The 12,868-nt window shown below is 51.1% G+C and overlaps 1 protein-coding gene across 1 annotated transcript in view; it reads right to left on the bottom strand.

Annotated features, from left to right (window-relative positions):
* The window catches only part of Etv6 (ets variant 6), a 53,353-nt gene extending 50,033 nt beyond the window's left edge, over positions 1-3,320 (bottom strand). Inside the window, exons 1-2 of the mRNA XM_013025034.1 lie at positions 3,249-3,320; positions 414-543 (exon numbers count right to left, since the gene is read on the bottom strand). Of these exons, the coding sequence (XP_012880488.1) occupies positions 414-543; positions 3,249-3,320 (202 nt within the window). The remainder of the gene's footprint in view (positions 1-413; positions 544-3,248) is intronic.
* Positions 3,321-12,868: the final 9,548 nt, after the last annotated feature.

The raw sequence follows: 12,868 nt of genomic DNA, 5'->3' as shown, positions 1-12,868 counted from the left end.
ATCATCTATCCATTATCCAACCATCAGCCCTCCATCCATCCACCATCATCCATCCATCTACTCAGCATCTACTTATTACCCATCCACCCATCATCCATACATATCCATCCATCCATCCATCCATCCATCCATCCATCCATCCATCCATCCATCCATCCACTCATCATCTGTAAGCCTTTAAAAAATATGTCACTGTCAGAGATGAAATGAACGCAGAAAAATGAGACAAAGAATATCAAACTCTGCACAGCCATGTGGGATGAGGGAAAAGGTTCTGGAGCAGCCATGTAGTGTGTGTGACCATCTCTGTGCCCCTTGCCAACCTGGAGCCCTGGCCCAACTCCCCACCACTACCCCACAGCCTAGCTCTCCTTCCCTCCCAACCTGGCCCTCCCAGGTGGGCAGACACTCACGCAGGTGTGCGGGCAGGCGGATTGAGTCTTCTTCCATCCTGAGTGGCCGGGGCACTGGAACATGAAGTGGCGTTGAGGAAGCGTAGCTGGGTACCGGGCTCTCTGGAGGTGTGTATGAGATTCGTTCCTGCTGTTGTTAAAAATAAGAGGGGGGGAAAGTAATGAACATCTGGAATGGAGATGGCAGGTGTCACCAGGAAGATCATCCCACGAAGATGGCCCATGCACCTGTCAGATGCTGAGTATTTGGGACTTTTTATTTAAAAATACTGAAAAGGGTGAAGACGGGGCTTCTCCCCTGGACCGCAGAGTGCACTCGGACAAGGCCCAGGTGAGGGAAGACGAGAGAGAGGGTGAGAGATGAGTGCAAAAGCAGCTATCTCAGAAATGGTGTCTCCAAGCTGCAGTCAATGTCCCACTGCATTAAACCCATGTTGCTTCTTGTCTGGCACCAGCCTCGGCTTCTGATCAAAGCACGATTCTCTACTCAGATCCACCAAGAGTGAGCTGAGCAGGGAGGAGGGATGGCTGGAAACAGGATCCATCACCAAACTACCTAACCCCACAATACCCACACTGTTTAGTTTTCCCTTCCTAACGTGAAGGGGTTGGCCCCTGCTTGTCCCTCTACCTGGCATGTTAGGGTCAATGAACACTTAGGAGAACATTTAAGTGAAGTATTGCTTAACTGAGTTCCTGGTGAGCTTACAAGGAGGGGGCAGGGACCTCAGTAGATCCACCATTTTCAGTCAAACAAGTGATGCTGTGGTTCATGTGGTAGAACACCCAGGCCCTGAGTGCAACAGTGCTCAGACCCTGGGTTCAAACGTTAGGAAAAGCACAACAAGCATTTCTGGGTCCATTAAAACAAGTCAGATGGCAAGGGAAGAATGATTATTAGTCTTAATATATTCCCAATTATGGCAAGAAGCCATCTGTTATACTTGTGTTTGTTCCCCCTCCAGAGTGGGGGCAATTTACATCCTGGATCTACAAATCAACCAGTTTGACATCAACGTAACTTCAGTGAGTTTCTGTGGTTTAATGTGGGAGGAAAAAGACCAGTAAGATGCCTGTGAAAGGAGAAATCAGGAGTGAAAGAAACTCAAGATTAAAGCAAAGAAAATGCTTACACTTAAGAAAGATGGTTTTAATTTTTTTTTATCTCAAGTGTGCAGAGGAAAGAGAGGACCCCCCCTCCCCCGCCAGCCTACTCCCCAAATTACAGCTTCTCTTCCTCCTCAAGCCTGAAAAGCTTGGTGGTTGTGGTAGGAAGTCTTAAGTAAACGTGGACTCGCGATTACCATTTCTAGGCAACTTTCACCTTCCTCAGACACAGCCAGCAGCAATAGGGTGGGTGGGGCATTTCTGTTTGAATATCCATCTTAAAGTTTCCTGGTGAAGTTCTTAATTCACAGCAGATCCAGTTTGATTTTTTTTTTTTTCCTGTGTGCCAGTCCTGGGGCTTGAACTCAGGGCCTGGGTGCTGTCCCTGAGCTTCTTCTAGCGCCCTACCACTTGAGCCACAGCTTCATTTCCAGTTTTTTTTTTTTTTTTTTTGGTGATTAGAATGGAATCTCATGCATTCTTCTACCCCAGCTGGCTTCAAACTGTGATCCTCAGATCTCAGCCTTCTGAGGAGCTAGGATTATAGGTATGAGTCACTGGCACCCGGCTCAGATTTCATTTCTCACACCAAACACGTTTCCATTAAAGGTCTTCTGGAGGCAAAGCAAAATCTTCAACTTTACTTTTCTCCAGTTTTTTGAAGGGAAAGATGGGCAATCAGGGTATGAACTCAAGGCTGTGCACTTACTAGGTAGGCACCATACCACTTCAGCCATGCCCACAGCCTTTTGTGTTTTGGTTATTTTTCAGAGAGTGTCTAAGTTTATATCCAGGATGGCCTGGACCTAAATCCTTCTACCTATTTTTTTTTTTTTTGGGTTGGTCATGGGGCTTGAGCTCAGGGCCTGGGCACTCTCCCTACGCTCTTCAGCTCAAGGCGAGTGCTCTGCCACTTGAGCCACAGTGCCATTTCTGGTTTTCAAAGTCTCATGGATTTTTCTGCCCAGGCCGGCTTTGAACCTTGATCCTCAAATCTCAGCCTCCTGAGTAGCTAGGATTTCAGGCATGAGCCACCAGTGCCCAGCCTAATTTGTTTATTAAGTTCTTCTTAACTTTTTTTTGCTCCAGTTGGCCTCAAACAATGACTCTTTGCCTCCTGAGTGGCTGGAATTATAGGTATTTGCCACCACAACCAGCCCTCACTTTTCTGGAACTTCACCAAATGGGACACATATTTTGAGCAACCCTAAGTTAAGGATGAGTTATATTTTTTCATGTTTGTCCTGAGTTGTTTGGGGTAAATGAGTCAACAAGATATAATCATGTATATGGGAAATGTGTATTAACTCTGCTGAGGGTTTTTCCAGGTGAGATGGGCGTTTATGCACCACGCAGAATCTGTTTTTCTCCTTTCGTAAATTCCCCAGAGTCCTCAGCCCTCCGATCCCATCATGGGTATTTCTAGCCACCGTTAACTTTATTCCCAGAATCGCTTTCTGGTTTTGTTATATGGGTTTTGCAGAAGTGAAACTGTTGGTAAAGAAAACATTGTCAGAAAGTCTTCAAAGGCCACAGCACAAGGGGGGTGGGGGTGGGAGGAGAAAAAGAAGGGAGGGAAAGGGAGGAGGAGAGCGGGAGGGAGGAAGAGAGAGAATGAAGGTGTACTGTGTAATACAAGGCTGCTCCCTTAACACTAGGAGAAGGCCGGACACCCAGATGCAAGACCACATCCTCCCAGCCTCTGGGCTCCCTGGGAACAGCCCTGACCTGGAAAAGCCGCCTCCAGCCTCCGGACTGGAGCCTGGCTGAGCGTGGCAGTGTGAATCCCAGCTTCTCCATGGCTCTGTGCTGTACCTTCATGACACTCCAAAGGACTCAGTGAAGGTGCCAGGTAGTAACCGGAGAAAAGCAAAGAGCCAAGACCCAATCTGAAAAATAACCAAAGCAAAAGAGGGCTGGGGCGCAGCGCAGGTGCCAGAACCCAAGGCCCCGAGATCACACCCAGCACCCTCTGCTTCAGCTGCTCTGAAGGCTGAGATCTGAGGACTGCAATTCGAAGCCGGCTGGGGCAAACAAGTCGAAGAGACTCTTACCACCAATGAACCAGCAAAAAACCAGAAGTGAAGGTGTGGCTTGAGTGGTAGGACACCAGTGTTGAGTAAAAAAGCTTAAGCAAGAGTGTGAAATTCTTTCAAGCCTCAGAACTAACCCACCCCCCCAAAATAAAAGAAAGAAAGAAGAAAGAATAAAAGGTTCAGTGAAGGAGGAAGGCACCTGTCAATAACAAAACAAAGCTACGTTGGAATGGGGAACATCCAAGTCTGCTCTTAGGGGCTTGCAGAAGTTAGCAAAATCAAAGAGATGGAGCTGTGAGGATAGAGGAGCTTCAGGGACTAAGGTTCAGTGCTCCAAAGGGAGCCCTTCATCCTTACAACTGCACTTCTCCGCTCTTCTGACCCCACAAAGCACCAACCGACTGCGCATGCACCCAGGAGCAAACTGTCAGACTGATGGAAACCAGAGGTGCTTTATTTTAACGTGAAGAGGGGCAAGGAGCTCCCAAGAGGGCTGTAAGCAGCGCTCTAATTAAATTAAAATGCTCCAGTCAGAGGTATTAATGCTGGGGAGCGTTGTCGGGGATGCGCAGCCGGAGGAGGTCAGCAACGTGACCAAACGTGCCTGCAGACTGTTCAGATGGGGAGCAGATAAAACGCGTGGGGTGCTCGACTTTGCAGACACAGACCTTCAGAGACCCAGAGGCTGAAGGAAGAGAAATCTGTCACTGCCCAGGCCAGGAGGAAGACCCCTTGGGAGGGAGGACACGGACTTGAGCTCAAAGCTCTTAGCGAAAGTAGTTTCAGACAGGGGTTGATGTAAAAATTTTAGTAATCATTATAGTAACCGTTAGTAATGGTATTTTGGAGTGCATACAGAATGTTCCTATAAGAACTACGGAATCTTAGGTGATCTAAATTCCCCTCCCCCTTCACCCATTTAATTCCCACATTTTAATGGGATGCTTAGAAAGCTGTGAGCCGGAAACTTCCATGTAACACAGGCGTGCCCTTTCCATCCCTAATATACATCCCCAATACCAGATGTCGCCAAAGAATCTGCTTTTCAGAATTCTTCAATGTGGAGCTTCGGCAAATAAGCAAACTGCCAGAGCACGGGTGCAGTAGTACCTATCATAACTCTCTGGAAAGGCTAAGAGGTTAAGAAATTTTAGAACTTACAGTTAAATACTAACCTTCCTGGAGATTTAACATTCCAGGAATTGAGAAAACCAGAAAAGCAGGCAGACAACTTGCACAAAAGTGGTTTACAGGCCACCTCAAAGACTGAGCTGGGTGCTGACAGTTCACACCTGTCATCCCAGCTACTCAGGAGGCTGAGATCTGAGGATCGAGGTTCAAAGTCAGCCCATTCAGGAAAAAGTTCATGAGACTTATCTCCAATTAACCACCAAAATGCTAGAAGTGGAGTAGAACCCTGAATGAAAATGCTCAGAGACAGCACCCAGGCTGAGTTCAAGACTCAGGTCTGGCACATACAAAAAGACTCTGCTACTGCAGAGCCGAGATGCCTGGTTTTAGGAAAGTTTTTCTAAAAATCACTCCAATTCTGTTAACACATGCCAAGGACATCCCCCCCCCCCACATATACATATATACACATGTAACATGGCTTCTGAGGCCTTTGGTACAATCCTGGGGAGGGAGGGAGAGAGAGGACACAGGAACGAGATGATGGCCATCTCCTGCAGCCATGCTGTAGTGCCACTGGCACCTGGCCCTGGTGTTGGTGTCTCACCAACAGTCCCAGGGGAAAGGGCGGGAAACAGCAAGAGCCAGAGAAACAGTGCTCACGCTGGCCACACTCCATACCCAAGGAAAACTCTCATTTCCAACCTGCAGGGCTTGGGGATGTGGCCCTGGGCTGGATGGGACCCCACGAATGGAATGGAAGCTGTAGGACTTAGGGATGAGGCACCGGAGTGGACCCCGCAGACAGAACGGAAGCTGCAGGACTTGGGGACACGGCCCTGGGCTGCACCCTGCAGATGGACCGGAAACTGCAGGACTTGGGGACACGGCCCTGGGCTGCACCCTGCAGATGGAATAGAAGCTGCAGGACTTGGGGACACGGCCCTGGGCTGGACTTCGTGGACGGAACGGAAGCTGCAGGAATTAGGAGATGCGGCCCTCAGCTGGACCCCATGGACAGAACAGAAGTTATTTCTCCTGAACACGCGGTCACTCAAAGACAGTCCTCTGGCTGCAAAGCAATCATCAAGGTGCTAGGTTGGCTTCCATCCAATGCACTTTCACCAAATAAGCTTTTATGAATAAGCTCTAGCTACCTGTCACCCCAAAACCCTGCATGACTTACGAGGTTTTTGGCCTCATGGATACAAGAAACTAGCATTGTCTTGAAACTTAATTTCTAGCACTTGAAAAAAGAACACTGCATATCCTGTCCGTCCCCGGGTTCCGTAAGCTGCGGGAAAGAGCTTGAGAGAAGATGCAAACGCTGCTGCTGAGAACACATGGACTCTCCCCAGGAAGAGCCCAGCGCAGCCTCCAGTCAGAGGTGAGGCGGGATAGCACAAGTGTCCAAGCATGGATCGTGAAGTAAAAAGCAGAAGGACGTGGAGATGACTTCTTCTCGTGTAGGAAGGACACGGAGATGACCTGTTCTCAGGCGGGAAGGATGTGAAGATGACCTCATACAGGAAGCACATGGAGATGACCTCTTCTTACCCAGGAAGCACAAAGAGATGTCCTCTCTTCATCCAGGAAGGTTCTGGATGTCCACACTATGGAGCCTACTGCCCTCCCAGACCAGCGGCCCTCTGTGGCTGCCGGATTCACATCCTGGTATGATGTGAAGGACTCCTGTGGAGGTGAGGAGGGAGCTGGTGCCTGGTGCTGGAATTACCTCCCTACGTCACCATATGGCCAGGTGGCTCTGGGGGAGACTGTGCACACCAACAACCATGGTCAGTGCTGCCCAGGGGCTCCTCCCGTCGCTGGCCTCACCACCCAAAACAGCGCCACACTTTTTGTGGACATTTATGCAGATGGCCCAGGACCAGCAATGAGTGGATTCTTGTTGAGAAGTGAAAACAGTCCCTTGCCTCCCTTCCTGACCAGGCCCACCCTACATCCAGAGGACAGCGCACTCTCCTGTCAAATCAAGCCATCTTAAGTCTGCTCTTACCAGACCTATTACCTGCACGGTGATGTTTTCAGAAAAAAAGACCAAAAATGAACACAACAACAGGTCCCGGATCAAGCCTGGCTCTGAAAGGGAGGTGAGACTGAGAATTTTTCCCTCGCTGTGATCAAGAACTATTCCAGCACTCATCTTGTGTTTACTGGGAATTAGGCAAAATGAATTATATAAGTGGAATCCTGGAATTTCCGCTGTGACCCCAATATCTAAAATTCTGTGTAGGGCTGGGTGTGGTTTGGTGGTGGAGGGTTTGGCCAGGCATGCACAAGGCCCTCGGCTCCATCCTCAGCATCACAAACAAAAATAATTGTGTCTCTGTACCCATCAGTACCTGTGCACACTCACACAGCTTAGAACCCAGGCCCCAGTTCTGGTAGAAGCTGCAGGAAGGAAGAGGAACGTGCGCACAAGCTTCCCTGAGCTACGCCTGCAAGGAGGACACGAGTATCTCCAGCCTCAGGGAGAGAAACTGAGCATCTGAGCTGGTGCAGCGTTGAAGATGGCGGCAGTGGTGATGGCAGACTGGTGTCTGGATGGAGCCAATCTAACTCCACCCAGAACTGCTCCTGACAAAACGCAATAAAAAAATTTAAAAAAAAAAAAAAAACCACACAGGGAATGCTGGCCGGTCCACATGGCTTTGCTACATATGGGGAATTCCGAGTGATGAGTCCATGCTTGTAAGAACTGCAGCACAGCCCGGGATGTTCCATGCTCTGCATCCAACACTGTCTGCAGAACACAGCCCCTGGATGAGGGACAAAAGCGCTCAGCAGTGGCCATTAGAATGCACGCAGGGACACATGGTGACCAGAGACACGAGGCGGCATGCTGACCCCTCACCTGCATCCTGCCTTCGCTGTGTAGGGAAGCTCCATCTTGAGTGTTCTTGGATTAAGTATCCAGTTTCAACCCTTGTGTTTTCTTCAACCAGAAAACATTTCCTCAATGTAACTGTTCCATCTACCCAAAAGCAGCACTCCTCAATGCACAGGTGTGGGCAGCAAGGAGCCACCGATACCACATGGTAGCACGGTGTGTGGGGACTGCCGCTGTGTGGTGCTGTGGCCGGTGGATCCCTTGCCACAGAGTTGGGGGGGGTTACTGTAGTGGGGGAGGGGAGGGGGCTCTAGACAGGGCTTCCACAGGAGAGGGGCGCATGGGCCAGCCTGACGCCAGGACCAGGCCCCACCCCCTGCTAAGTCAAAGAGCTGCTCGGCTCCTTTAGTCCCCCAGGGTCCCTGGAGACCCCAGGGTCTCATCAAATATAATCAAGTTTCTCAAACTAGGGGCACCACAACCTAATCCTGAAATGGATTTCATTCCTGTTCCCACTTCTTTAGACATTCTCTACTCCTAAGACGCCATGAAATCCTTTTCCTTTTTCACCTCCAGTTTCTTAGCTATTTCTAAGAGGTAAGCGGAATGTGCTGGTGCGACTCATCCTCGTGCTGGGCGGTTGAGGGAAGGCTACAGGCTTCCACTCAAAGCAGACCGCAGATGATCCGCGCGCCCTGGGGGCCGTGGAAGTGCACTCAGCAGCCTGGCCTACCGGCGGGACAGACAAACATCATATCCACACAGGATCAAAAGAGGCGTGCACCAAGTCCATGCAGGACCATGGCTGTCATTTCTGGGAAAAGCCAAGTCTTGCTGCTGGATTTACCAGAAATGCTGCTAAGCGTTCAATCCATCTTTTGAGAGAGGGTCACGGAGCCCATTCTTCTTATTTCCAGCAGCACAAGAAACCAGGACTTAAATGCAGCAGCCAGTATCCTGGGCACAACAAAGCAGCTGAGCGGAGCTCTTTATTAGCTGCTTTCTCCTCCATTAATGCCACTGCCTTTAATGGCCGGCTATTACAATTAGCCAGTCTGCATAGTCCCTGCCTGGGGCTAGTAGTAATGAACTGGGAGAGTTACCAAGCTTGTACCAAGGGCGCCATTAGAGAGCAATGCAGATCTTCCCACATACAAGAGAGGCCTTCTAGGCAGGTACCACGGGTAACCCATGGCCACATGGTAGCTCAAATGGCTCATTCAGACTGGGGTGGACTGAAAGCCTGCCCAGAGGAGAAGTGGAGGGAACTCCTGCACGAACAAGAAGAACCCTTCCACCTGCCCGTGGCCTCAGTTACCCTCACCGCCTCCTCTAGAGCCACAGCACTGCTCTCGGCTTGGTGCTTGTTCCTTCTTTTCCTCAGTGGTTATGTCCTGGAAGTCTCACAAGAGGGAGAGAGAAAGAGAAGAGAATTGTGGGGAGGCAACTCAGACCTCTTTGCAACTACAAAGACCCTCTGGATGTGGATCTACATGCAGATGACATGGACCTATCATGTGTTCCAGACACTGTACCGATCGCATGTGCCAGCCATGCTGTACTGATTACATGTGCTAGCCATCCTATAAAGAGACTTCAGGTCTGCAAACCTAGGCAGCAGAGCAGGGGAGATTTGCATGCTAATTCAAATGCAGGCAATCCCAGGCAGCACTAAACGAAGTTGCAGACAGTGTACCACTGCATACTTATACAGCCCTCGTGGATTTGTGCAAGAGTCGAGTATCAAGTGCACACTTGTAAAACCTAGCACATTGGAGGCCAGGAGGATGGTGAGTTTGAGGCCAGCCTGAGCTCAGACACCCTGGCAGCGCACACAACCTGGCCTTGGATGTGAGGGGTGGGAGTGGGGTTGGGGGTACGCCAGAATGGGATGGTATTCAAGGGAAATGACCTCCTCTCTCGGGGCTGTAAAGGGAGATGGGGGGCATTTTCTGTGGCCCTCTTGGGCTGTCAGCTTCCTGCTGCTTCCCGTGGCGAGGCTGGGCAGAAACTGAGAGCAGCAGCCCTGTTTTAAAAATTCTGAGCCAAGAGAAGCATCTACGTGCCGCTTCTGGTTTCAGAAGCTGAGAGCTATCGAGGTTCTTCTTTTCGTTCTTCATCATCTACCGCCCTTGGGAATGGTGGGCAGCAGACCAGCAGGCAGAAGTTCTGCTTGGTGACGTCAGACTTGTCGGGAGTCTCTGTGAAGTGACGTGCTTCACCGGGGCGGTGCCGCAGGCCTGTGCAGAGCCCCGCCCACACTTCCAAGGAAGCCCACCGGGTTTGGGGGCAGAGCAGAGTCCCTCAAGCAAAGACGACCAAACTGTCTTCCTTCCCAAATGGCCAGCCAGGGAGGTTTGCCTGGGACAAGTTGGTGACCTATACCTTCACCAGGGCCAGTGAGCTCGGGGGGCTGAAAACACAGCTAGAAGTCCCCGCTGGTATGGCAGCTGACTGGTAGGGATTGTGCAGGACTCTGAGGCGCTCAGGCCTTGGGGAGGAAGGCATTCTCTCAAAGCAGGAAGTGGCACCTGGCAAGGGTGACTAGCCCTGTGCTCCCTGCTCAGCCACGTCTTTCTGATGTCTGCTTTCCCCGACAGGCCAGGGAAGTAGAAGAAAACAAATCATGTTCTGTCTCTGCTCTTAGAAAGGATGGGGGGGAGGGATTTCAACCTGCCCTTCCTCTGCTTCCCCCCAAAAGGTACCTGAGAGCCCATAAGCTCTCGCTTTCATGAGGAAGTGCCAAGGGAGAAAACAGCAGCCATCGCCCGCCTACTAGGTTCCTGCTCCGTGTGATGAGAGAAAACCATCTGGTCAGAGTGGGGCAATCCCCGACTTCTCTCCTACTCCTCGGCCAGTCAAGAACATTCCTGCCGAACACCGTGCCAATCATGCACACGGGATAAGGAGATGCTTTTATTTCACACGTCCTGAGGATCAGGAGTCACACGTGGGCTGCAGTGGAGCCTCCCACCTGCACCCGATGGTGAGATCCAGGCTGGACACCCTTAGCCTGCAGCTCCTAGCCATGAAGACCGTGCCACAAATGGCAGCCTGCCTCTCGCCTTTTCTGGGTCAACAAGGACAGTGGCGGCTCCCGTCCAGGACAGGGCAGGAGAGGCCCTGCTCTCTGCTGCCCTGTGCACACATTTTGGGGGGAGGGGTGCTGCCCACCCCACCGGGGGCATGATGGGGAGGCCAGAACAATTTCCACGGTGGTCTCCAGATGCGCAGGGTGATGGGGAGGGGCCTCCGGGGAGGAAGGGGCGCAGGGCTGTGAGGAGAGGACCCTGGGGAGGGAGGGTTTCTTTTCCTTCCACTTCTATCCCAAGGGTTGATGCCTGTGTCTTTCGGAGCAGAAGGGAACAATCAAGAGGGAAGTGTGTCACATGTCCCCTGCATTCTGCAGTGGATGGAGCTGCTCACACACCTGTGGGAGGAGGCTGGGAGCTCAGGTCACAGGTGAGCAGGGCAGGGACAGCTGTCGGATGTCCACCCAGTCATTGCACCTAACAGAACCAGCCTCTAGACACAGCTCGGGCCTCCGCTGAGTCAGGCCTTTAGACTTGGTGCCGGCCTCCTCAGAGTCAGTCTTTAGACGCAGCCCCAGCCTCCTTGGAGTCCAGCCTCTAGACACGACTCTGGCCTCCAAGTCCAGCCTCCAGACGCGGTTCTGACCTCCTTGGAGTTCAGCCTCTGGACGCCCAGCCTCCACCGAGTCCAGACTCTGGATGCACCTCCCCTGGGCTGCGGGCTGAAGCTCTCGGGGCGTTGGTGACTTGCTCTTTTGTGCACACTACAATTGGCTTCTTTGTGTCTGGCAATCCCAGACCAGAGCCTCACTGGACCTCCTCAGTTTACACAAGACTGGCCAGGCAGGTTATGCCACTTTCCTGGCACTTGCCTTTCCAGATACCTCTAAAAAGTCAAGTTATCTGGGGGAAAGAGAGGGATAAGGTTCCTCAGCCATTATCCCGAAGGCTGACAGACCGGCTAGCTGGAGGCCCTCGGCGGTGTTCCTAAATGGTAGGGCAGGTTCCGAGGGACTTCAAGGGAGGAACTGTCCCCAGGAAGGTCAAAGTCAGAGGCTCTGTGTTTATTGCTGGCCTCTTTCCAGAGGGAGGAAAATGCACCTCTGGAACCCGAGGCAAGTCCTGTGGTTACATTAGTAATAGTTTTGCTTGAAGGGAAAAGCCCCCAGGTAGCACAGAGGTAGTCATGGACTACTGTACTCTGCAGATCCAACAGGCAGGGCAGAAGAGAAATATCTTTATGAGTCGACACAAAATCCTAGCGATCCAACTCAGGATCCCCAGGAGAGAACGCAGGGTCCCTAGGAGAACATGCAGGATCACTAAGAGAGAACGCAGGATCACTAAGAGAACATGCAGGATCAATGGAAGAGAACTACAAATCACTAGGCGAGAATGCAGGATCGCAAGGAGAAAGCACAAGATCGCTAGAAGAGAACGCAGGATCACTAAGAGAGAATGCAGGATCACTAAGAGAGAATGCAGGATCACTAAGAGAGAACGCAGGATCACCAGGAGAAAACGCAGGATCACCAGGAGAGAATGCAGGATCACAGGGAGAGAACGCAGGATCACCAGGAGAGAACATAGGAGGATCCCTAGGAGAGAATACAGGATCACTAAGAGAAAATGCAGGATCAATGGGAGAGAACACAGGATCACCAGGAGAGAACGCAGGAGGATCCCTAGGAGAGAACACAGGATCACTAAGACACAGGATCACTGTTCTCTAGCCCTTCACCCCTCAGGAAAAATGGTTATTCTGTCCCTTTGGAAGAGCTGGCCCTCTACTTCCAACGTCTAAATTAGAAACAAACCTAAGATCTGAGAAGCCAGGTGCCAGTGGCTGAGCTCTGAGGATCATGGTTTAAAGCCAGCCTGGGCAGGAAAATCGGTGATTTTTATCTCCAATGAACCACTAGAAAACTGGAAGTGGTGCTGTGGCTCAAAGTGGTAGAGCACCAGCCTTGAGCAAAAGAGCTCCGGGGACAGAGCCCAGGCCCTGAGTTCAAGCCCCAAAAAAGACCCCAGAATTATTGTGGAGAACAGAAACATTCTTCCCAGAGGTCAACACAGAATCTAAGCAAGGTCGATACTACTGACCCCCAAGTTCACCCTGCTCAGAGCTGAGACTCAAGTTCACCAAACCTGAACACATACCTGGTACCACGCACCAACCCATCCCCTCCAGATCCAAGACAGCGCCTAGCAGCTTGAAAAATCTTCTGGAAGGTTCTGGATCTTAGTACTTCTACCCATAGGGGCATACCCGGAAGATGAGATAAAACCCTGAAAGCA

This window comes from Dipodomys ordii, unplaced genomic scaffold (assembly GCF_000151885.1).
Source record: "Dipodomys ordii isolate 6190 unplaced genomic scaffold, Dord_2.0 Scaffold81, whole genome shotgun sequence".
In the NCBI taxonomy this organism is placed as follows: domain Eukaryota; kingdom Metazoa; phylum Chordata; class Mammalia; order Rodentia; family Heteromyidae; genus Dipodomys; species Dipodomys ordii.
Note: the sequence above shows the minus strand (reverse complement) of the source record. Positions and strands in the feature narration are given on the sequence as shown.